At 32.2% G+C, this 26,608-nt stretch overlaps 2 protein-coding genes across 3 annotated transcripts; both read right to left on the bottom strand.

Moving 5' to 3' along the window:
• Positions 1–5,707: 5,707 nt before the first annotated feature.
• On the bottom strand, positions 5,708–6,268 carry LOC107463718 (uncharacterized). The gene has a single exon (XM_016082575.1). The coding sequence runs from the start codon at positions 6,266–6,268 to the stop codon at positions 5,708–5,710; it is 561 nt and encodes a 186-aa protein (XP_015938061.1).
• Positions 6,269–15,002: 8,734 nt separating this feature from the next.
• Positions 15,003–26,199, bottom strand: LOC107463224 (pathogenesis-related protein 2). 2 transcript variants are annotated; one of them, XM_052260565.1, is made up of 3 exons: positions 26,112–26,199; positions 15,770–15,915; positions 15,003–15,391 (listed from the first exon to the last, which is right to left on the bottom strand). In XM_052260565.1, exons 1-3 carry the CDS (start codon positions 26,141–26,143, stop codon positions 15,096–15,098), a joined length of 474 nt encoding a protein of 157 aa, XP_052116525.1. In that variant the 5' UTR covers positions 26,144–26,199; the 3' UTR covers positions 15,003–15,095. The 2 variants fall into 2 exon arrangements, with proteins under 2 accessions (XP_052116525.1, XP_015937471.1); XM_016081985.3 differs by lacking the exons at positions 15,003–15,391; positions 15,770–15,915 and adding an exon at positions 25,186–25,585 and having other exon boundaries at positions 25,966–26,143.
• Positions 26,200–26,608: the final 409 nt, after the last annotated feature.

The following is a 26,608-nucleotide window of genomic DNA, read 5'->3' as shown; positions in this document are numbered from 1 at the left end:
ACATAAAGAAAGTAAAATAGAAAACTATTTAATCAAGTATATTTTCTTTTTTATAAATAAAAAATAAAAATGAAACCGTTAACCACTTAAACATATATATATACATTTTGAATTGAAAAACTTATTTCTCTTTAAGAAGAAACATATGTTTTATTGGTTATTTGTTAAAATCGTTAGTAAAAGATCTCGTATGTGCGTGATTTTGGTTTTTAAAAGATTAAATATTTTAAGTTGGTCTCAAAAAGTCATGACTTTAAAAATGAAACCAAAATGAGTCTTTTGACCAATTCAGCTCTATAAAAAATATATTTGCATTAAATTATTGTTGTAAAATTAGTTAATGAGTCCTACTAAGGACTCAATGAAATATTTATACAATAGACTATATGAATTATAAAATGAATATCATTCATATTATTCAGAATAATCTCATTTCAAAAATTTAAGTTAATAGAAAAAAGTAACACTAATAATTATATCTCTAATACTGAATCGAACATTTTTAAATCTCTATTGTATATATTGTACAAATATTTTATTGACTCCCTATATTTTGTTTTAGTTAAATCGATTGCTAACCAGTGAGCCGATTAAATTAGTAACGATTCACACGGTTTAACAAGTTGATTTTTTAGAAAAAAAAATTAATGAATCAAATTAATTAAATACTATTATTTAACTAACAGAAAGAACAATTTAATTTTGTATATATATTTTGTAGGGCATAAATTTGAGACATATAATCTTTCAAAAACGAAATTAACAGATAACTTTTTAGTAAACATGTTGATCATTAATTCATATTTTATTTCATTAGTATTACATCCTCATTTTTCATTGTTTAAAGCAAATTAAACCTCATTACTTTCTACATAGAAAAATGAATATATATGTAAAAAAATATTATTTATATACTAAAATTAATTATTAAAATTATTTATTTTTAATTTATATTTTATATTTAATATATATTTTATATTAATAATTAATTTTAGTGTACACTTAATATAATTAAATAATAAAATTACAAAACAAAAATAAATGCAAGAATTCATAATTAAATCAAATGTGTGCATTCTGGCACTATGGAAATCAAAATCAAATAGAAAAATAAGAGATAATATATATATAATTTAATTTATTTTTAATATATATTTTAATATGTATCTATACAAATAATTGATTTCAATGTATACCTAACATAATTAATATACGTAGACGAGTTTAAATATATGATCCACTTTTATAAAATAAATAGGTCATCCTTTCAATTCATTTTAATATAAACACAACAATTGACAAAATAACAAAAAAATAATAAGTTTGGATCTTAACTTTTAGTAATTTGTAATTTTATTATCATCATATACAATAAAATTCTTAAAATTATAAATTTAATTTATAGATTATTAAATAAATTTTTTCGTTACAATGAAAAACCATAATTAAATATTTTGTGTAAAATTCTCATTTAGATCTTTTCTACATCCACGACTTCTTTTTTGAGTTTGTCAAACATTGCGATTTGGACGAATGGAAATTCAGAAAAGTTATAAGATTATCCATAAGTCGTTCAACGAAAGTGTACTGTTTACTATTAGTATTAAATGGTTCAAAGAAATTTAATAATGCAGTGTATTGCGGGCACAAAAGTTTCTAGACGCCCTTATAGACCCAAAATTTTAAATTAAACACCCCCAAATATTTTTTAAGTTTAACAAGAGTACTATCCTCTAATTCAACCTTATTATTTAATTCAACTAGAATTGCAAAATTTTAAATTATACTGGATCTTAACAAAAAGGTCAAAACCACAAAATTGAATTGGATCTTAGATCATCAACTATTTAAAATTGATTTAATATAATCCAAATGAATAGTATTGAATAATTACTTTCGAAGAATATTATATATATTATTTTTATGTATATGCTTATTTCATATATTTTTTATTCGTAGTATTAGCAATTATTAATATAAAGTAAAGAAGATAAAAGATTTTTTTATATTATAAGAAAGTAAAAATATTTACACAAAAGCAAATATTATTTCACATGACTTTTATGGATATATTATATTTTTATCTATAATAAATTTAAGAATAAAATATATATATATATATTTTAATTTTTTTAAAAAAATTTAATATTTAATTTATTTTATTTTTTTCTAGCATTTCAAATATATCCTTAAGATTAACATCGTTAGTGAAAATACTAATGTGGTAATTATATATTGATGTGTTACTAACGTACGACAACAATCCACGTTTTAATGATATATCAGCAGATGATTGTCATGTCATATTTTTTTTTTTGGTGTCTAAACAAGGAAAGAAACAAAGCAAAAACTATCCTAAATCCGAGCGGATGATTCGTTGGAGATCAACACAAGGCTCAGACCAAATAACATGATTAGAGTTATTCTTGGCACCATATTTAGCCATCCAATCCGCAGCTCTATTTGCTTCTCGGGACACCCATTCAACGTGAACAAGCCAAGGACGAGATAAAAGCTCCTGAATCTTGTGAACCAAATCTGTTACTTCAGATGAATACCCACTTGTAAGCTCATGCATGATGGGCAGAATGTCAAGGCAATCCGTTGCACATATAATATCCCTCAAACCGCAATCCCAAGCTAAAACCAGCCCCCTCCAAGCAGCAAATAATTCACATCTGATTATAGACCAAGGGGGAATGCTTCCAGAGCAGCCCGAGATCCAATCTCCCTTAGAATCTCTAATAATACACCCAAATCCCGCTAAATTTGAATCCATATACAAGCTTGCATCACAATTAACTTTAAAACTATTACCTACCGGTGGTTCCCAACACAGGCAATTTCGGAGAGACCTAAAGGCATTGTTTCGATTCCTGTAAACCTATAAGTCATTGGCAGTAATTCTGGCCAAGGCAACAACCTTGTGGTCTGTCCAAGGGTTGTCAGTATTGAATATGTCATTGCACCTATGTCTCCATACCCACCAAAGCCCTGCACCAAAGGACGCCTCATTGTTAGCCAAGGCCTTCCGAAACCACTCTTCAAGAGCAGTACCAGTCGTCGAGTCCAGGATACTAGGATCCAACATATACCAAATTGCCTTTGATCGTTCACAGTCTCTAAGGCAATGCTCCATAGTCTCCTGCGCCTTGTTACATCTCTTACACATATCTGAAGAAGCTAAATGCCGCTTGAATCGAAAGGTCTCAGTTGGTAGAGCATCATGTAAGCCAAGCCACATAGTAAATTTGAACTTCTCTGGAATGTTTGTGTTCCACAACCAGTTCCAATTACTATTGGCATTCCAATTTAATGCTTTCTTTAATAACCATCTGTAACCCTCCCTTGCACTATACTTTTTTGATGCTGCAGGCCACCACTCCCACTGTGGCTCCAACTCAGTCGAACTAGGATATCTCAGACCACAAATAAACTGCTTAATCTCATGCGGAATAGGCGTGGTAAGACTATCAACCTCCCAAGACACCCCTTTCCACAAGTCAGCCACCATGAAATCTGATTCAGAAATATGTACATAAGGAACAAGGTTGCAAAGTTTACCAAAAGGAGTCCACTCATCATACCAAACTGATTTGTGGACATCTCCAATATTCCAATGAAGCCCTTCCTTGAGATGCTCATAGGCACTAACAATGTTCTTCCAGGTAGCCGATGAAGAATTTCTACTGTTTCCGTTCATACCAGATTGATTCCTGAGATATTTATGCTTCAAAACCTGCACCCATAACTTCTCACTATTGTTTAGACAATCCCATACCAACTTTCCCAAAAGCGCCATGTTAGCACAGGAAGTATCCCTAATACCCAATCCTCCTGCCTTTTTAGGAGTTATGGCGACCTCCCACATGACCAGAGGCAGCCCTTTTCCAGTCGCTTGGCCTTTCCACAAGAACTGTCTCATTAAGGAATCAATTTTATTACATGCATACTTCGGGAGAAGAGAAATTTGCATTTCATAAACTGGGATAGAGGCCATAACCGATTTAACAAGACAAAGCCTCCCTGCCTTATTTAGTAGGCGTCCTTTCCAACTGGAGAGCTTTCTCGAAATTTTTTCAATAACCTCCTGAGCCGTCTTCCTGGAAGCTCTGGCATGACCGATGTTAATTCCCAGATATTTACCCAAATCATTGCAGAAACGGATGTTAGAGACCCCTGAGAGAACCTCTTTTCTCCTCTCTGACACCCTCTTGGAACACTGGGCCTTTGACTTATGAAGATTTACCTTTAAACCTGACGCTCTAGAAAACAAGTCCAAACAATGCATGACCTCTATTACTTGAGCTTTTGATGCCTTACAGAAAAGCAAAAGATCATCTGCAAACATCAAATGAGAGAGTCGTGGTCCGTTCCTAGAAACCGCAACTGGGTTCCACAAACCTTGGGAAACTCTATGAGAGATAAAGCAAGCAAGCATTTCCATACAGAGTACAAATAGATAAGGAGACATAGGATCTCCTTGCCTCAACCCTCTCTTTGGATTGAAATTTTGGAGCCTGTTCCCATTCCACAAAACTGCCAATGAAGAGGAAGTCACACAATTCAATATAAGATTAATGGTAGCCTTTGGAAACCCAAACCGGACCAAAGTAGCTTCCAAAAAACGCCAGTCTACCCTGTCATAAGCTTTTTCCAAATCAATCTTGAATGCCATGGTCCCTTTTCGAGACTTAGTGTTCCTCATGAAGTGCATAATCTCCTGAGCAATGATAATATTCTCTGTGGTTCCTCGTCCTGGAATGAACCCTCCTTGCAAAGGACCAATGATCTCCGACAGGAAAGGTCTGAACCTGTTAACTAGAACCTTTGTGACAATTTTATAAATTACATTACATAAGCTAATAGGCCGAAACTCCCGTAAGGAAGAGGGAACTTCCACTTTAGGAATTAGAACAATTAGAGTATCGAAAATAGCCGCATTCATTGGCTCACCCTCAAAAGCTCGCTTGACCAGTCCACACACATCGTTGCTAAGAGAGTCCCAGAACTCTTTGTAGAAAATTGCTTGAAATCCATCTGGCCCTGGGGCTTTAAACGAACTCATGGTCATCACAGCTCTTTTAACCTCTTCAGACGTCACCGGTTCCACTAACTTTTGACAAGCCTCAGTACTAAGAGACGGACAAGGAAAAGGCCCCATGGCGTCCAGGTCAATATCCTCCCTTGTAGAAAAGAGCTTTTGAAAGAAAGAATTTGCCGCCATTTCTAGAGTCGTAGTCTCCGTGGCCCAAGACCCATCCTCCAAAAATAACCCATGAATTTTGTTCCTCTTTCTCCTGATAACTGTCTGCAGATGAAAAAATTTTGTATTTCTGTCTCCACATCTCACCCATTGTTCTCTAGATTTTTGATACCACAACAGCTCTTCTTGAAGAAGGACAGCATTCAGTTCCTGATGCAAAACTTGCTCTTTGATCCTAAGCTGTTGATCCTCCCGACTCTCTAGAGTAATCTGGACGTCATTCAAAAGCCTCTCCAACTCCCTTTTCTTAACAAAAATATTACCAAAAACCTTTTTATTGAAGCTAGTTGCCTCTTTTTGAACCTCCAACAAACATTTGACTACATCCGGAGCTCCTCTATTCCAAGCTGTATCAACAACATTCCTAAAAAGAGGATGAGTCATCCACGCAGCCTGGAATCTGAACGGACGATGGCCCTTAGTAGCCCTCTCTACCATCTTTCACCTAGTGAACAATGGGCAATGATCAGAGTGAAGGCGCGCCAGCACCTCAGTATAAGCCTCCGGAAACATTAGTCGCCAGTCCTGGTTGATGACTGCTCTATCAAGCTTCTTAGCCACCTGCACCCCACCTTTCACCTTCCTGTACCAAGTGAATCTTCTCCCAATAGCCCCCATATCAAACAGCCCACAATCCTCTAATATTTCCGCAAATTGTTCTGCTCTGGCAAGTCTAAACTGCCCCCCTCTAACTTCACTCTGCCACAGAACATCATTAAAGTCCCCTAACACAATCCAAGGTCCGTGGATCATATTAGCAATCCTTGTCAAGTCACCCCACAGTTCTTTACGCCGATGTATATGCGGATTAGCATACACCGCACTGCAGTAACTAGATGTATTGCCCATAGTGATTTCAAAACTGATACATTGATCAACTACATCCAATACTCTCACAGAAATATTTGAATTTGAACATAAAACCCAGATACCCCCACTATGACCATTAGCCTCAACAATACCAACACCCTGGTAACCTAGATTATTCCAAAAAGATTTCATCCTCTCGAAAGCAATATGGGTTTCAAACAGAATGAAAAAAGTAGGGTGAAATTTATTCACTAACTCCTTACTATGAACCCGGGCCAATTTATTAGAGGCACCTCTAATATTCCAAAATAGAAAGCTTAAATCTAAATAATCCATAAAACAATTTGTATTGTAAAATGACCAACCTCAGCTGAAGTCCCTAACGAGATGATGAAGATCCACCATTATATCCCCCTGAGACTTGCTTGTCCTTGTCCAGTTGTTGCCCAGTTTGTCTGTGTCCCTCCACTAACAACCCTTCCAATTCACCGATTTGCTGCTTGCTAGTGTCGCCAAGGCAGTCCGGAGTCGACGGCGAATTCTGCAAAGAAGAAGGGCGCAACCTCTTGTGTCCGTTTTTGATAATGGCAGTGAAAGTCGGCACCGCAACGGAGATAGCTTTGCCCTTCACCCCTTGCTGTTTGGAAGATGCCATGCGTGCCTTAGATCCGCTAACCGACCTGGTCTTCATCCCTGATTCGGCTCCTCTCATACGTAACCCAAAGTCACGGTTCTGGTCCAATTTTTTATTTGAGCGCACCGGCATTTTGTCTTTAGAGGTTTATTGGGCTTTGTTTGATTGGCTCAATTTTTCTCTCTTTTTACCGTTGACTTTGGTCTAGCCAGCCTCATTTTTCAAATGCTGGACCCCACTTCCTTCATATACAATGTATCATCTAATTCCTCCCCAATTTCTGCAACTATCACTGACTCTTTGGGATTGCATCCAAATTCAAAAATTTTCTCTTTTGAGGCTTCCTGTGGTTGCACCACTCGGGCCGCCGTCTCGGTCACTGATGTTTCCTTTCGATCCATCCTTTCTGACTCTATTGAGGTCATTCTGCAGTCAGTTGCTGGATGTCCGAAACAATTGCACTTGTCACAAATAAGGTGTAAGCATTCATACTCTACCTTATATTCAAACTCATCGACAATCACACTCCGGACCACCGGCAAACCAAGATTAATTTGCACGCAAGCCCGAGCAAATTTTCCCCTCTCTGCCAACTTAGTAGCCAGATCCACCTTGACTGGTCTTCCCACAGCAGAAGCAATTATCATCATGACTTTATCCTGATAGTACCATATGCTCAAATCAGAGATTCGAATCCAAATCATAGTCTCCCTGATAGTATCCTCACAAGGTTTAAAATCCGGTGTCCATGGCTTGACCGCAATATAGTGACCGAAGATCATCCATGGCCCCCCTAGTAAAACCTTCTCTCGATCGTCCATGCGATCAAATTTAACGAGGAAGTACCCAAAACCCACATCCAAGATTTCATATCCACCGGTGATCCTCCATACCCCTTTCAGTTTGTGAAACATTGCCGTGTAACTAAGGTTTTTTCCAAGAACCTTAATCACAATTGCTTCCTTGTATGGTTCAGAAAGGATGTTCCTAGCCTCTTCGGAGAAGCAAACTCTTGGAGGCATAGGATCTCCTTGTTTTCCAGTGACCACTGCCATGGAATCCTCATCTAGAGCTTCAGCCCGGTTTATCCCTGTGGCTACCGTAGAACCAATAACCTTGTCACAGAACGAAATCTTGGAAGTTACCCTAGGACTAAGGTCGCCCTTACTTGATCCCTCCTTTACACCTGATGCAAACCCTCCCACACTCTCCCCCTTGTATCTTTCGATGGCATGGCCATCTTCTTCACCGTGTTTCACCCTCAAACGCTCTCTCCCGCTCTCTCTATATGGATTTGAATATATAAAATAAACTAATGAAAATATGTTAATGTCTTTAATTAATTTGATGAGCGGAACTATTTACACTTTTTTTATTTGTCTATTTACGATTTATTTTTAATATTTTAAATACCATCTCTATATATATAATCAATTTGATTTTGTCTCAAAACTAGCACCATAAAGGAAGATAATTTATTTGTTTGTTTTTTACAATTTATTGTCATGTCATATGTTATCTAATTAATGAGTATAATTAAAATATATTAAAATTTTAATTCGGGATAAAATTAAAATCAACCATTAAAAATGAAATTAAGATAAAACATAAATGTTGAGAATAAAAATAATATTTACTATAACAAAAATAGTATTTACTATTTGTTCCGAAATGTTTGACTAAACTATTTGCAAAGATTGAGTTTGTTGTGAAAGAGATACAAGCTCTAGAAAAAGACTTCGCCTTGTAGTACCTACAAGAATTTCTGATGACAAAAATAATAGGTATTTTAATGGAGTAGTGTGTGTTAAAACTGCACTTTAATTATTTGAGTTAGTGAAGTATTTATAGTGATACTAATGTAAGTGATCACTTTATAATGAAATTTAAAAAAGTTTTAGAAGGGTCTCGTCAGGGAGATAATAAACTAAACATCTTCCCAAAAGCTTAAACTAATTTTGGGGTTTACAAAGGATCGAACTCTTGACCTTTTGGATCTAACGCTCTAATACCACGTCATGATAACACTCATCCAAAAAAATTCAGCTGATGAGAAAATGTAACACTAATGGTTATATCTCTAATACTCTATAAACTTCCATTGTACATATTGTACAACTATTCCATTGGTTCCTCATACTTTTCCATTTTAGAATCGTGAATTTTGAACAAGAGAGAGCAGAACACCAAAGAAAGAAAGAAAAGATTGAGAAGAGAAAAATAGAAGGTAGAAGCTAAAATTAAGAAAAAAATAAAGAGAGAACGAATATACTCACACTTCTAAAGTTACAGCAATAGCTTATATATATAAACAAGACAAAAATATGTATAATTGCCTTACACCAAAACTCACTCAAAACAGAATATACCACCAAATAAAACCAAACTAACTACTTCTATAATTCTGTTATGAATAAAGATTTAGAATCTTTATCTTTTCTCTCTTTTACACCCCCTCAAACTCGAATATGGTCGAAGAGCAACTCGTAGTTTGATCCTCAATTTCTCAAAGGAAGTAGCAGATATAAGCTTGGTAAGGATATGTGTAATCTACTCAGCACTTGGAATGTGCACAATATGTAGAGAGTTGTTCCTCAACTTATCTCTAATGAGCTAAACTTCAAGTTGAAAATGATTCATCTTATCATGGAGAATTGGATTATGCATAAGGAGAACGGGCTCAGGTTATCATATTGAATCGTAGGAGGAGTCAGCTGAGAGACATCTAGTTCATGAAGAATATTTCGCAGCCAGACCAATTCAGCTTCACAAGACGCCAAGCTCCTTAATTCTTCCTCTGTAGAACTTCTGCTTATAGTAGACTGCTTCCTACATGACCAAGACACTAAATTAGTCTCAAAATAGACACAAAATTCATATACTGACCTTTTATTATCAATGTCAGCAGCCCAATCTGAGTTTGAAAACGCATAAAGCCTTATGTCAGCGCATTTATGAAAGGCCAAGCCAAGTTCCTTCGTTCCTTGCAAGTATCTGAGGATTCTCTTTGTAACTTTTCAGTGAGGAAAAAGAGGAGCATGCATGAATTGACTGATTTTGTTAACTACAAATGAGAGATCTAGTCAAGTGATGATAAGATATTGCAAGAAACCAATCACAGTTCTAAACAACTTTGGATCTTCAAAAGTTTCAGCACCTGAAGACAAAAGCTACAAAGAAGAAACTATTGGAGTTGGCATAGGAGAAGCCTCTCTCATGCCTACTTTAGACAATAAATCTGTTATATATTTTGTTTGAGACAAATATAAGATTCTATTACTTGTATGTTGGACTTCAACACCCAAGAAATAACTCAAAGTTCCTAAATTCTTCAAAGAGAAAAAATCTGATTAAGTTGCCTAATCATAGAATTTACATGAGTAGAATTCTTTTTAGTTACAATTATATCATCGGCATAACACAAAATATAAATCAAATTAAAGAATCTATAGTTCTTCGAATAAATGAAGAGGTATCAGAATTAGCACTTTTAAAACCAAACTGATTCAAGGTATTACTTAACTTTAGAAACCATTTCTTTGGGGCTTGCTTTAAGCCATAAAGGAACTTGTTCAACATACAAACATGAGTATCACTATGTTGTTCAAAACCAATAGATTGAGACATGTAAATAATATGCTGTAAATCCTTATTTAAAAAAGTGTTGTTGAAATCAAATTGTCTAATAATCCAATTTCTAGAGAGAGCTATACTTAAAACTAGTCTAACGGTAGTAGGTGAGATAACTAGACTAAAAATTTGTTCAAAATCAAATCCCTCTTGTTGATGAAATTTTTGAGCAACTAACCTAACTTTATACTTTTGAATAGACCCATCAGGTAGCCTTTTAATAGTGTAAAGCCATCTGCAGTCAATAATTTTGGCATTCAGTGGTTTGGAAACTAAATCTCAAGTTTTTATTCTCATAAGAGCATTATACTCTTCAATCATAGCTCTATGTCAATGTGAAAAACTAAGAGCAACCTCGAAAGTTTTTGGTATATAATCTGCATGAGAAGTACTGTTAACAGTAGCAGTATAGATCTTTAGTTTAGAATGTCCAATTTTAGACCTGATAGCCATATGATGAATATTATGAGATTCTTTAATTTGACTTGACTTATTATGAGATTCTTTAATTGGACCGTATGGAGCTCTGGCTCCCATTTGCAATCGTGATTTTAAAATCAGAAGGGTGCACAACGAGTAAGGAGATGAAAAATCAGAAAAAAATAGAAAAAAGAAGTAAGGGAAGCAATTTAGGATATAAAAAAGGACAATGACCAAATTGGAGCTAATAAAATTTTATGCCATATATCATCTAACTGTTACTGTATCCAGTGTGGCAAGAATTGGCTACGTCACTGACGGCGTCAGTGCTTCGGTGACGAAAAAAAGGGGGAAAGACTAACGTGGTGCATTTTTTTTAATCTAGAGGACTAATTTAGTGCAATTAAAATTTCGAGAACTAAATCAGTGTAACTCGCCAATCTCAGGAACCAAAGTGGGGCTTAACTCTAACTAAAGGAGAAGAATTAGAATGTTGATTGTTAAGGTTAGTATTAAAATCTTGATGATTGTTAGTATAAAAAGCATTGGAATTATGATTGGCAGTGACAATGTAATTTTGAAAAGCAGAACTAACAGCATAATTATCAATAGAAGTAGTAGCATTATTATTATTTGGTAATAATGAAACAGGAACCATTGAAGAATAAATAATGCTTAATATCTGATCATTGCTGTTAGGAACCTGTGATGAGTTCTCAGAAAAAGATTTGTGAAATAATTCAAAATATGGAAACTCATATTCACTAAACTTTACATGCCTAGATACATAAATCTTGCCAGTAGAATCAAGACATTTGTAGCCTGTATAAGTTGTGGCATAGCCTAAAAATAAAACATTTGTGGGATCTAGATTCAAGTACTAGAATAAGGTCGCAGCAATGGATAACAAGAATAGCAAAAAAATTTTAAAAAATTATAATATGGTTTCTAATGTAATAAAATTTCATATGGTGATTTATTTGCCAAAATAGAAGTAGGTAATCTATTAATTAAATATGTTGAGGTAATAACAACTTCATCCCAATAGATTAAAGGCATAGACACAGTGAATAGCATAGACAAATTCATTTCAATGAGATGTCTATGCTTCCTCTCTGCACAGCAATTTTGCTCAAGAACATAAGGATATGAAAAATGATATGAAATGCCTTCTTATGCAATGAAATTAGCAAAAACAAGATATTTGTATTCACCTCAATTATCATATTGGAGTTTTTTAATTTTACAATTAATAAGATTCTCCATGAGATTTTTATATTGTTTAAAAGCATATAACACCTGGGATTTATTAACAAGCAAAAAAGTACAAGTATACCTACTAAATGCATCTATAAAAGTCACATAATATCAATAACTAAGATGAGAGACAACAGGAGAAGGGCCCCAAACATCGCTATAAACAAATTATAAAAGTGCATCGTAAGATGTATTAGAATCAGAAAAAGGCAGTTTATGCATTTTAGTTTTAGCACAATTTTTACAGATCTTAGAAATTAAATCAAAACTAAAACTATTATAAGCTATATTACATTGATTGAGAACTAATTGAACTGTTTTGGTGACAGAATGACCTAAGCATTTGTACTATAGACCAAAATCAGAATAGAAAATAGAAAAACATAAAGAGTATTAAGGACCTATGAAGATTGAAGCATAGAAACATTCACAAACTGATAAAGACCTCCTCTTCTAAAACTAGGGCCGTCAAAATGGGCTAAACCCATCGGGCCAGCCCGTTTACCCGTTTAAATGGGCGGGCTTTGCCCCTAAAATTAAGCCCGTTTAAATTTCGGGCTAAACGGGCTGAGCCCGATTAACCCGAAAAAAATGACGGGTTAAACGGGCTAGCCCGCGGGCTAAACGGGTGGCCCGTTTAATTTTTTTTTCATTTTTTTAAAAAAAAGTAACACTTTTAGCTAATATTTTTCCCGATCCGATCCGAAAATCCGACCCATCAACTAAAAAAAAATTTTTTTAAATGGTTTTTGACCTAAAAGTGGTATTTTTTGTCAAAATATTTTTCAAAAAATAAAATAAAATGATAAACGGGCTGGCCCGTTTAACCCATCGGGCTGACTATAAATTGGCCGGGCTAAAAAATTTTCGCCCGCGAATAAAACGGGCTTAAATGGGCCAGCCCGTTTAACCCATGGGTTTAATGGGCTGGGCCTAAATGGGCCGGGCTAGCCCGTTTGACAGCCCTATCTAAAACCTTGTAGAAGAACTCTCTTGATGAACTAACAATGAACAACACAATAAGTTGCATGAAATTCAAAATAAACAAAATTAACTTGAGTAAATTTAGATACACTTATTAGGTTCTTAGTGATGTGTGGTATGTGTATGAGCTGTTGTAATGGAAACCATCGTTTAGAATCCAAAGAATGCAAAAATGAACTACCAATATGAGATATAGAGCTACTTGAACCATTGCCAACTTGAACCTGATCAGAGCCATTATACTCTGAGCAAGAAAGAAAGTTAGATTGATTTGGAGTCACATGATGCGAAGCTCCTATGTCTGGATACCATGCTGGATCAGATATGGTGGATGATGCAACAAGAAAGGCTTGTGGATTATGAAAAGATGGAATTGGTGGTAGAGGAGTGGAAGCTGTGAAAGTGTTTTGTGATGAAGAGGGGGATGTAGAGTGAAAACCATACGTGTGTGGCCTGAATGACTGAGACTGAGAAGGGAGTGGAAGTTCTTGGTTAGATCGATGGAAGTAGTGCCAAGCAATGTGATCAAAACAGCCAATACTTGACACTGAGGTCTGGGAGAAGTATAGAAGGACCTTCCCCCTCTGGTTTGTCTTCCTCTTCCTCGTCTAGTCGTCTTCCTCTAGTTCCATGATTGAAATTTGGAATGGATGGAAAGGAAGTTTGTGTGAGGTTCGCTTGCATCACCAAATTCTCTGGCTTTCGATACTTATCAAGCATTTCATCATGAGTTAGCAGCATAGTTTCAAGCTCACAAAAATTAAACATTTCTGGTTTTAAATTGACAGTAGTCATAAGCATTTGATAATCTTCATTAAGTCCTTTAAGAATAGATTTAACCTGTTTTTCTGGTTTGAGAGGCTTTTCCAAGGCTACGAAAGAATTTGCAATCGTTTTTATTTTGGAAATATACTCTGACGCGGTGAGATTGTGTATCTTGATATTCTAGAGTTGTGCCTTCAATTGCTTAACCCTAAAATTTGTTGACTCCTCAAAATAAGACTCAATATTATGCCAAATTTAATAGCTATAGACACATCCAACCATTTTGGTTTGAAAAACTGAGTCCATAAAGGTCAATAACCAGAAAATTAGGTTTTGGTCATCTTGGATCCATTGTGTGTATTATGAAGATTCGATCCTAGCAATTTAATTTTTCGAATTATCAAAACATGCAGGAATCTTTTTTTGATGCAGATGATCTTCCAATATTATTATTTATACTCACGTAATTAATTATGGTGAGAAAAATATAGTAAGAAATTTAGAAGACCAACTTAAAATATTCTATTTCTGTGGCTAATATTTATTTTTTACACAACTTTTATAAATTTGCTCTAATAAATAATGAGAATGTCAAATTAAATTATGGCCTAATTCTTTTTTTTTTTTTCGGTGAAGGCTAATAACAATAGCAAGTAGCAGTCACAGGACAAGAGGATGGAATGACAGAAGATGAAGAAGATGAAGAAGATGAACAACACGACAACAGCGTAGCAGCTTGCTTAATAATGATGGAAGTTGGAAGACCTCCAATTTCTCTGTGTTATGACCCAACACTTAGGCTTTTGTATTTTTATTCCATTATGAATAAAAATCTCTTTCTTTAGGGGGAGAAAAAAAGAAAAAAGGCTAGGATCATTTCTTTTCAATTCGCACAAGAAGCATATGTGATATAAGCTCAATTAATATCAAATAAATTCTATTCATTCCTCTGCAAACGAGGGAATTCTTAAGAGTTTTCTCAATCTATGCTTAAGTTCAACAGGCTTGTCAAAGTGTCTTAATGAGATCTATCGGTAACGTGGTTGAATTCATATATGACTCCGTCAACCAATAATGGACAGTCATATATAGTACGGAGGGCGAAAATAAATAAAAAGAAGAAAAAGAATTGAAAAGAAAAAATTGGCTAAGTAGCATTAACAAATAAATTCAAAAAAAAAAGTATTTTCTTTTTATATTGATGAAGTGGGGTACAAATTACAAAGACTCAAATTTTACTATGCGGTGCCACACAGGAAGGAAAGTAAAAAAAATTAAGAAAGGGGGCACGCTTATTAGAAATGAAGCACACAAATTTGGTTTTTGTAATCAATAGAGAGCAGGGTTAGCCAAAACGTAACCCTCAATGGCCTTGAAGAGAGCTTCACCCTTGACCTTCCCCTTCTTCATGGCTTCCTCATCTGGCTTTGCATCTCCTTTGGAGTGGAACTTCACACTCAGCTTCCCTATGGATCCTCCGTTGGGTCCTTGTACCAGCTTTGTCTCAAATGTTATCTTCTCCGCCGTGGGAGGCAGAGCCACTCCTCCAACAACGCTGTAGTTGTATGCATAGTTAGCCTCATCTATTGCCTCCACCTTGTGCAAGATAAACTTGGTTTCCGCACCTGCATATTTATCATTATTATTACAATTCACAATCCATAATTATTTCATCTACTAATTTTGTCTAATAAAATTTTTTGAAGAAATGCTTGTACTTTTAAAAAATCATAACAATTTTATTTTGTATAGTAAATAAAAAAAATTCGTATGCTTGTGTTTAGCTTTAAAAAACTAAAAATACTTTTGAAAACAATTAAAAAAAACTTTTTAAAATTAATTTATATTTATTAAAATTAAAAAATTTAATATAATTTTATCTAAATTTAATTTTTATATTAATATCTGTCATATAAGTCTAGGAAACTAACATTTTTATTAAAATTTGTTCAATACTTAATCAGTAGAAAAAATGGTCATGACTGAATTGAATAGTTACTGACCCTCGACAATGGTGAGTTTCTTGATGGTTCCGGGACCACCGTTTCCCTCAACGATTTCAACACTCTTGACGTCATCAATAATCTTAGGGGTGATGGAGTCGGCATTTTTCATAGCATTGTAAAGCTTAGCAGGGGGGACGGTGGAGGTGATTTCATCCTCGAATGTAAAGACGGCCATGCTTGTTGAATATATGTCGATGATAAAGAAGAAAATGTAAAGTAATTAAGAATGAGTGTGTGGTTGATGAAGAAGAGAGGAGTAGTGGCTTGTATTTATAGGCACTGCCCTGTGGGATGTGGTGCTGTGATCTCAAACCACAGTGTGAACATACCACAGCCTTTGTTGTTTCCTCCATTTCTTTCTTTTTTTCTAAGGAAACAAAATTAAATGGTTATCAAAATTTATTATTGTTTTAGTATTTTTAATAATTGTTTTAATATATTTAATTTAGCAATTTAATAATATAATTTTAGTCTATATTTTTAAATATTATTGACTAATTATTGATCAAAAATAATAAATTCTACTAAATATCTAACATTTTTTTTATATTGCGTATTAGTCCTCATTAATCATACGTTATATACAACGGCATATAGTTGACATAAAGAAAATAAAGTAGAAAACTATTTAATCAAGTATATTTTCTATTTTTATAAATGAAAAATAAAAAATGAAAATAAGATTATTAACTAAAAAACTGTTAATCACTTAAACATATATACATTTTGAATTGAAAAACTTATTTCTCTTTAAGAAGAAACATATATTCTATTGGTTATTTGTTAAAATCTTTAGTAAAAGATCTCGTATGTGCGTGATTTTGGTTTTTAAAAGATTAAATACTTTAACAAAAATACTATTTGTATACAAAATCAACCATTAAAAAAAATAACCACTAAAATCAGTTATCAATGTATTTATATATGATGAGTTTGGAAAACTCTAAATTAATATTTGTGGTGACTAAACATTATTAATATAATTGATTGCAAAATTAATTTTAGATTAAATATTGATTAAAATAATTTTATAATGCAGATTTATATTGGGTCGAAAATTAAAATGAAATGTTGCAAGCCAAGTATGAATTTTTTATTCAATATTGATTCAAAAATTATTCAATAAAATTAAGCTGAATTATTATTAAAGTTATTAAGTCAGATTGAATTATTACTATTAGCACAAATTGCAATTTTTGTTAAAAAGACCAACATACAAATTTATATTGGGCCGAAAATTAAAATGAAATATTGCAAGCCAAGTGTGAATTTTTTATTCAGCATTGATTCAAAAATTATTCAATAAAATTAAGCTGAATTATTATTGAAGTTATTGAACCAGATTGAATTATTACTATTAGCACAAATTGCAATTTTTGCTAAAAAGACCAATACATGGTCCGAATCCAATAAGCAAAGAAAAGCCAAGTTCCATTGCTTCCAACGGATCTCCTTATTCATCATGTGATGGAATTCAAAATTTTATTAAGATAAATTAATTCAGTCCTTAAAACAATGAGAGAGAAATTATGATTGATTTAATGGCTCCTTTAATGATGCACGCCACCGAGAAATAAAGGGAAGTAGACATTTAATTTGCTTTATTAAAATACATTAGTTAATGTTCAAAGTTCTCTTTCTTCTCTCTCAACTTTCTTCATCTCTTTCGGTCCTTACACAGCCAGTCATGGAAGCTACATTGAGCTACCGAAAAGAAGGAAATGCACGCTACAAGAACATCGAAATGATGGCAAGAAAAAACAAACAAAAAGTATGTTGTGGCTAAGATTCTCATTCACTTGTGGTAAGATTTGGTGATGAGATCTTGGCTCTTTCATACCAAAAATAGTTGAAGAAGATTTCGGCCAGCAAGGAGAAGATCTTTGAAGGGATGGCTTGACTCTGATCTTGCTCAACCACCATAGGAGGTAGCTACAGTGGCTACATGATGGAAGAGGCAGAGATAGGAGCAGATGAAGCTATCATCATCATGAAGCATCAAGGGCCAGGAGTTCATTTTGGAGAACAAGAAAAGATGAAGGGCTCAGATTGATGAAGATTGGTGACCAAGGAAGGACTAGAGGTAACTGCATGTTGGGTTTTGCATGGGTTATCTCTTCTCTCTATGGCCGAACCGGTTCTGTTTTTGAAGAAGAAGAAGTTTAGCTTGGTTTGTTTGGTTTCAACCTTGAAGGCTTCTCTCTATAAGTAAGAGTGAACAGTCAGGGTTTGAAGTAAGGAAAAGAAGTGAGAGTGCAAGGCACAGTGTTCTCATAGCTACCTAAGCTAGCAGTTTTTTCTTCTCCTTTAATGTATTCTGTTTTATATTTTTCTGTTTAATTTTGTCATGTCTTGAGTCTCATGGAAAAAAGGTAAACATTGAAGTTTGTATGAAAAAGCCATAAAGCGAAAAATGTCAGAGAGTGCAAAATTAAAAGAAAAAGGCATAGATGTCCTTAGAGTTTCTTTATATATCTGTGTTGTGTATCATGATTCTGTGGGAATCCCCTTGTAAGTTGGGTTAGCACTTTACAGTTGAAACCTTGGCAGTGACCAAGTCAAGTTCAGGATTGGGTTTAGAATTCTGGATTTGTCCTAGATAGGAAGAGTAGTTCCTAGGGAGAATTGGTGCTTGTAATCAAGAATGATTATAGTGAAATTCTATCATTGTTGTGATGGAGACTGGATGTAGGCTGCACTGCACTTAGCAGTTGAACCAGGATATATTTGGATGTAATTCTCTTTCTCTTCTACTCCATTTTCTGTTTCTGCTGTATGGGAGATAAAACCGCAAAATATCTCGTGCCAAGTGACGAGACAAAAAAAAAGTCTCGTGACTAGGAACGAAACAAAAATCAAATAAACCTTCAGAAGTTATTTCAAAGACCAGCTAAAGTTCTAAAGTGAAAATGAGCTAAGATTCAACCTCCTTCTCTTAGCCATTGAAATCATCAATATATAAATACATATGTGGTTTAATTTATTTTTAATATATATTTATATTTCAACATGTATTTTATACTTAATGTACATATAGCATAACTTATATTTTAAATTGGTCCCAAAAATCATGCTTTTAAGAATGAAACCAAAAGGAGTCTTTTGACCAATTCAGCTCTATAAAAAATATATTTGCATTAAATTATTGCTGAAAAATTAGATAAATCGATGACAATAAATTATAATTCAAATGATATAATTTTTTTATACTTATTTAGAATTTACGAGTTTGACTTTTTCCATCTTTAAAAAAATAGATAAATCGATTGCTAACCGGAAAACTGATTAAATCAGTAAGGATTCACACGGTTTAGCATGTTGATTTTTCAGAAAAAATTTAATGAACCAAATAAGTTAAATTCTATAATTCTATTATCTAACTAACACAGCAATTTAATTTGTTATAAATATTCTGTAGGACACAAATTTGAGACATATAATCTTTTCAAAACCAAATTAACGGATAATCTTTTAGTAAAGATTTTGACCATTGATTCATCTTTTATTTCATTAGTATTACATCCTCATTTTTCATTGTTTAAATCAAATTAAACCTCACTACTTTCTACGTAAAGTATATAAATAATTAATTTTAGTGTACACTTAAGCATATTGGTATAGCTTATTTGGGTGAGCTTCTAAAAAAAGATCTTTTTTTGAGTTATCTGTTTTTAAAAGATCTTATAGAGAAGTAAAAGTAATTTTATGTTTGGATATCTCATGTAAAAAATTTTTTTTATCTATTAATTATGTTTGGGTATAACAATATAAAAGTACTTTTTTGTTTATTTATTACATGAAAAATATATTTTTTAAGGAAAAAAGATCTTTTAAAAAAGATGTAAATTACAACTTTTCAAAAAAGATCTTTTTTATTTTACTGGTATTTTTACTTTTACTACTAGAAATTTGCCAAACACGTTAAAAAATAAAAAAAAAATCTTTTTTCATTGTAAAAAATTTTTTTTTTAACAAAATAATAGCGCCCAAACATGCACTATATATGAAGACAAGCTTAAATATATGATACACTTTATTTTTATAAAATAAATAGGTCATCCTTTCAATTCATTTTAATATAAACACAACAATTGACAAAATAACAAAACATAATAGGTTTGGATCTTAATTTATAGTAATCTCAATGGTTTCAAAACCAATAATTAGTAGTGGTGGTTTCGTTAGCTTTTTGTATCATATATGTTCTAGTTTTAAAGTTAATTGCTTATATATATAAGGAAAGTGTCTAATTTTATTATCATCATACAATAAAATTCTTAAAATTATAAATTTAATTTATAAATTATTAAATAAATTTTTTCGTTACAATGATAAACCATAATTAAATATTTTGTGTAAAATTCTCTTTTAGATCTTTTCTACGCACTTCTTTTTTGAGTTTGTCAAATATTACGATTTGGACGAATGGAAATTCAGAGAAGTTATAAATAATATAAGATTATCCATAAGTCGTTCAACGAATGTGTACTGTTTACTATCGAGAGAAATTTAATAATGCAGTGTATTGCGGGCACAAAAGTTTATAGACGCCCTTCTAGAGCCAGAATTTTAAATTAAACACCCCCATCTCCAAAACATATTCTTTAAGTTTAAGAGAGTACTGTCCTCTAATTCAACCTGGTTATTTAATTCAACTAGAATTGCAAAATTCTAAATTATATTGGATCTTAACAAAAAGGTCAAAACCACAAAATTGAATTGGATCTTTAGATCATTAAATATTTAAAATTGTTTATTATCCAAATGAATAGTATTGAATAATTACTTTCGAAGAATATTATATATACTATTTTTATGTATATACTTCTTTCATATATTTTTTATTCGTAGTATTAGAAATTGTTAATATGAAGTAGAGAAGATAAAAGATTTTTTTATATTATAAGAAAGTAAAAATATTTACACAAAAGCGAATATTATTTCTCATGATTTTTATGGCTGGATATATTATATTTTTTCATCTATAATAAGTTTAAGGATAAAGTATATTTAAAAAAAAATTAAAAAATTATTAAAAATATTTTTAACGTTTAATTTATTTTAATTTTTTTCTAGCATTTCAAATATATCTTTAATAATTAATGTCGTTAGTGAAAATGCTAATATGGCAATCATATATTAACTGGTATTTTTATCCGTAGTACTAATATTACAGAAATATAAATTTTTTACAATTATGGTCTATAGATTATACATGACACAAAAAATTTATAAAATTAAATTATTTTTACAAAAAAAATTGTAGGTTGACAAAAATTTTTGGCTAAGAGACCAATGTATATGTAGATAAAAAATCAAATAATAAGATTTTTAGTTATTATTTTTATATGAAAAATTCTAATTTTTTATTAATAATTAATTTTAATATTCATTATATAAAATTTAAAATAATTTAACATGTATACTTTTTACATTTAATTAGGTGTTAAGTCTTTTGTACAAATAGAAATAATTGATTTTTATACTTGCTATTTTAAAAATAATATTTTTCTCTATGTATATAAAAATATAATTAGATATTAGCATAAAAAATTATATTAATAGTTATAAAATTAACTCAAAATTAATTTTTTTAAAATAATAATATTTTTTATTTAAATTACATTATTTTGTTAATTTTTCTTTCTATAGAATAGAAAGATAGAAAAAATAGAGAATGAGAGAAAAGAGAGAGAAAGATAAAGATGAAAAATGAGAGTGATAGTGAGAGTTTGTTAATTTTAGAAGAAAAAAATTTATTTTAATTGTAAAAAAATATCGGATGACATATTTTGATTTGTCAAATTATTAATATAAAATATAAATTATATATAGAGTAACAATGGTAGAGAGAAATAAAAAAATAGAGAGATAGATGAGAGAATTTAGGAATAGAGTTTATTAATTTTAAAAAAAAATATTTTTTCTCAATTTTAATAAGAGAGTGTCATGTGACACATTTGATTATTAAATTAGATAGTAATATATAATACATAATATATGTATATTTTAATTCAATTTTAATATTTTAATTTTAATGCAATTAAAGAATGTCATATTGTATATTTTTATTATTAAATTAGTAATTAATCATTGACATTGATAATGATATATAAAATAGATAGAGTAGTTGAATTGGAATGAAAGAAATAGAGAAAGGAACATAGAGGAGATAACTCTTTAATTTTGGAGAGAAATATTTAATTTCAATTGCAATGAAAAAGTGACATGTGTCATATTTTGGTTGTAAAATTAGTAAGGAAAGAGAAAGAATTCTTTAATTTTGGAAGAAAAAGTTTAATTTCAATTACAATGAGAGATGTGGCACATTTTAGTTGTAAAACTAGTAAAAAAAAATTTTAATTTAAAAAAATATTTAAATCTAATCACAATAAAAAGGTAATATCTGACATATTTTAATTATAAAATTATATATATATGTATATTACTAGCGCGTGGCAACAATTTACATATCAATGATATATGAGCCTATGATTGTCACGTCATATGTTGTTCAATCGATGAGTGTAATTAAAACATATTGAAACTTTGATTCAGGATAAAATTGAAATCAATCATTAAAAATAAAATTAAGATAAAACATAAATGTTGAGAAGGAAAATAGTATTTATTATTATTTTTTGATCAAGGGAATTGGACAGCTCCCAATCTTAGATATTATACCTATATTTTACACACATAACACACTTACATACACTACCATAAATATCATGAGTTCTTAAACCAACAACTAATCTCAGTTGGAATTTGAACCCAGATACAACATTGTATGAAGCGGATAAATATGTCAACTGTGCTAGCCTCAGCTGCAGTATTTACTATTTGTTCCGAAATGTTTAACTGAACAACTTGCAAAGATTGGGCTTGTAGTAGAAGAGATACAAGCTCCAGGAAAAGACTTCGCCTTCTACGTCTGTACAATGGTTAGGAATACCTACAAGAATTTTTTATGACAAAAATAATAGATATTTCAATAGAGTAGTGTGTGTTGTTTGGATTGGATCTTTATTGGTTTTTTTTTATGTCTTTTGTACAACAGTAGCAGCTTGCTTAATAATGATGGAAGTTGGAAGAGAGGAAAGGGATGGAGAGGCTATGAATCATGTTCAAAGTTCCAGTTTGTTTAATTAAATCATGTTTCTTGCTCTGTTGAGTGTTTTAGTTGGAAGACCTCCAATTTCTTTGTCTTCTGACTTCTGACCCAACACTTAGGCTTTTGTATTTTTATTCCATTATGAATAAAAATCTCTTTCTTTAGGGAAAAAGAAAAAAGAAAAAAGGCTAGGATCATTTCTGTTCAATTCGCACAAGAACCATATGTGATATAAGCTCAATAATATCAAATAAATTATGAAAAAGTATAGAGAATCAATTTTTTAGTCAACCAACTTAAACAACTAAATTAATTATATTAATTTTAATTTATTTTAGTAAATTATAATTTGAATAATTGTCATTAATGATTATTTTAAAAAATTAAGATTTAGTATTTACTGTGCATGAAAAACGTAATTCATGGCTCTATTACCATGTCATCTCCTTCCACATTCTAAGTGTTCTATCTCATTAATGATTTCGTTTTTTTTTTTCTTCAAGTGGGCTGTATTTAGTTAGTCTTATGTGAATTTTTTTTTTTGTAAACTAAGTGAATGTTATTTTTTTCAATTGATTTGATATTTCTGTGACGGAATTGATGTTATTTAAAAGTATAATAAAAAAAATTTTTGTAATTACTTTTTGAAGCATTTAATGTCAAAACTAAAAAAGATAGCCATAGTCCCGAAATTTAATCTGTTTCATTCATTCATTAATTTCATTGAATAAGTTGCTCTTAGTTTACTAACACAAGTTACAAACAATTTATCTAATAAATATTGAAAGAAACATTTCAAACCCTGTCGAAGGAACATCCAAAGAGCTTAGAAGAAAACACCAATTAACTAACAAATAGTCATCGATGAGCGGTTCTAGGAAAAACATTAACATAGGAAGAAACATGTGAAACCCTATGCAAAGAAATATCCATTTTCTCAATAAAGGAACATCCAAAAACCCAGTTCAAGCAATTGAAAAATTCAAAAGAAACGGCAAGAAGAGGTGTTAAAGGGCCTAACTTAGGACTGATGGAGGGCATGGTTAGGCGCGAGGCCGCGAAACTGATGGAGGCCGTGGTTAGGCGCGAGGCCGCGAGAGACTACCGGAGATCCTTCTCGTGGTTGTTAACGTCCGAAACGCGCGACGCAAGGGAGGGTTCGAGACCAACGGCAGTGTTGCCTGCGAGAAGCACGGTAGCGGCGCAAAGAAGGCACAGTTTGGAGGTGGGTGTTCACAACGTCGCGAGTTTAGAAAAAAGGTGAGTCCGCGCCGGCGAGGTTGACTCGAGTCTGAACCAGCGAATGAAAGGGATGAGAAGCGCTATTGACCACGACAACGTCCTTGAATGTGGTGGTGACGTCGTCTATTTGGGAGGCGAAGATGACGACGCGTAACGGTGTTGTTGAGGATAATGTTGACGGCGTGAGGAAGAGGTCTACGATGCGCTTTCATTTGCTGGAGTTTGAACGACGGGACAGAGATAGAGAGGTGAAGAACGACAATGGTAATGCTATTAGGGTAAATTGGGGCAAATGAAATATAATTAGGATAAATGGGGTGGTGGGGGAATGATTTTTTTTTGTGGTGGACTTTGGAGTCCAACCCAAGGATTGGCAGGAGTTGCTAACCCCTTCTTGGTTCCTAGCATTATTCATAAATTATATGCATTTCTCTGCAAACGAGGGAATTTTTTGATAGCGTTTGTTTTGAGGTATTGAAACAGAGATTGAGAGACTCGGACTTAGTATCATGTTTGTTGGTTCAGAAACTAGTACCAAAATTTATGTCTCTGTCCCTAAAATTTCAGTATTTCAGTACCTCCAAAAAATAGGGACACAGGAAATTAAAATTTTTAGAGTTGGAGACTAAAACTTTAATAACATTTTATATCTAAAATATCCTCATTTCAATTAATTAATTTCAATTTTACCATTTGTACAAATTAAATTTGAGTTTCATTTTTGTTTCAATTTCTGTCTCCTACTTTACACCAAACAGAATACTAAAATTTATTTCAATATCTGTCTCTTAATTTTTATCTTTTAATTTCATTATTTCTATTTTTGTCTCTACCTACTTTTGAGTTTTCTCAATCATGCTTAGGGTTCAACAAACTTGTCAAAGTGTCTTAATGAGATCTATCGGTAACGTGGTTGAATTCATATACGACTCCGTCAACCAATAATGGACAATCGTATATAGTACGGAGGGCGAAAATAAATAAAAAGAAGAAAAATAATTGAAAAGAATTAACAAAGAAACTCAAAAAACCGTATTAACTTTTTATATTGATGAAGTGGGATACAAAGACTCAAATTTTATTAGAAACCAAGCACACAAATTTGGTTGGTATAAGAAACATGCAACATTGAACGACACAGAATTGATGATGTTGTTGTAATCAATACAGAGTAGGGTTGGCCAAGACGTAACCCTCAATAGCCCTGAAGAGACCTTCACCCTTGGCCTTCCCCTTCTTCAACTCTTCCTCATCTGGCTTTGCATCTCCTTTTGAGTGGTACTTGAGAGTAAGCTTCCCTATGGATCCTCCGTTGGGTCCTTCAACCAGCTTTGTCTCAAATGTTATCTTCTCCGCCGTGGGAGGCAGAGCCACTCCTCCAACAACGCTGTAGTTGTATGCATAGTTAGCCTCATCTATTGCCTCCACCTTGTGCAAGATAAACTTGGTTTCCCCACCTGCATATTCATCATTATTATTACAATTCACAATCCATAATTATTTCATCTACTAATTTTGTCTAATAAAATTTTTTGAAAAGATGCTTGTACTTTTAAAAAATCATAACAATTTTATTTTGTATTTAATAAATAAAAAAACTCGTATGCTTGGTTTAATTTTTAAAAATTTAAAATACTTTTAAAAATACTTAAAAAAAAATTAAAATTAATTTATATTTATCAAAATTAAAAAGTCTAATATAATTATATTTAAATTTAATTTTTATATTAATATTTGTTATAATAAATCTATCAAATCAACACTTTTATTAAAATTTATTCAATATTTAATCAGAAAAAAAAAAGTGATCATTCTGACTAAATTGAATAGTTCTAACCCTCGACAATGGTGAGTTTCTTGATGGTTCCAGGACCACCGTTTCCCTCAACGATTTCAACACTCTTGACGTCATCAATAATCTTAGGGGTGAGGGAGTCGGCATCCTTCATAGCATTGTAAAGCTTGGCAGGGGAGACGGTGGAGGTGATTTCATCCTCGAATGTGAAGACGGCCATGCTTGTGAATTAAGAAGCTAAGGGAAGGAATGAAAGGAATGAGAAGTAGATTTGTAGTGTGTGGTTGATGAGCAGAAGAGTGGCTTCTATTTATAGGCATATAATGGTAACGGGGTGATGGGGAATGAGGAGGGGATGGTGTGTATGTGAAGGTGCTGACTCATCATTGCTACGACCGCCATGTTGGGTCGTCTTTGATTTTCATTAATCATACTTTATATTCAAGTATATATAATTAAAAAAAGTATAGGTGTCAATATATTATCTGTCAATTTATTATTAATAATTATTAATTATTATATTTTAAATATATATATAAAGAGATATATCTAAAAAATATATTTATAAAAATACTTCTATTAGACACAGTTATAAAAAAGATATTTTTATTAGACACATCTACAAAGACATTTTTATTAAATATTTTTATAAATAAGAGTTGATAGATGTTGGCAAAAATACTGT

Source organism: Arachis duranensis, chromosome 1 (assembly GCF_000817695.3).
Source record: "Arachis duranensis cultivar V14167 chromosome 1, aradu.V14167.gnm2.J7QH, whole genome shotgun sequence".
NCBI lineage: Eukaryota > Viridiplantae > Streptophyta > Magnoliopsida > Fabales > Fabaceae > Arachis > Arachis duranensis.
Note: the sequence above shows the minus strand (reverse complement) of the source record. Positions and strands in the feature narration are given on the sequence as shown.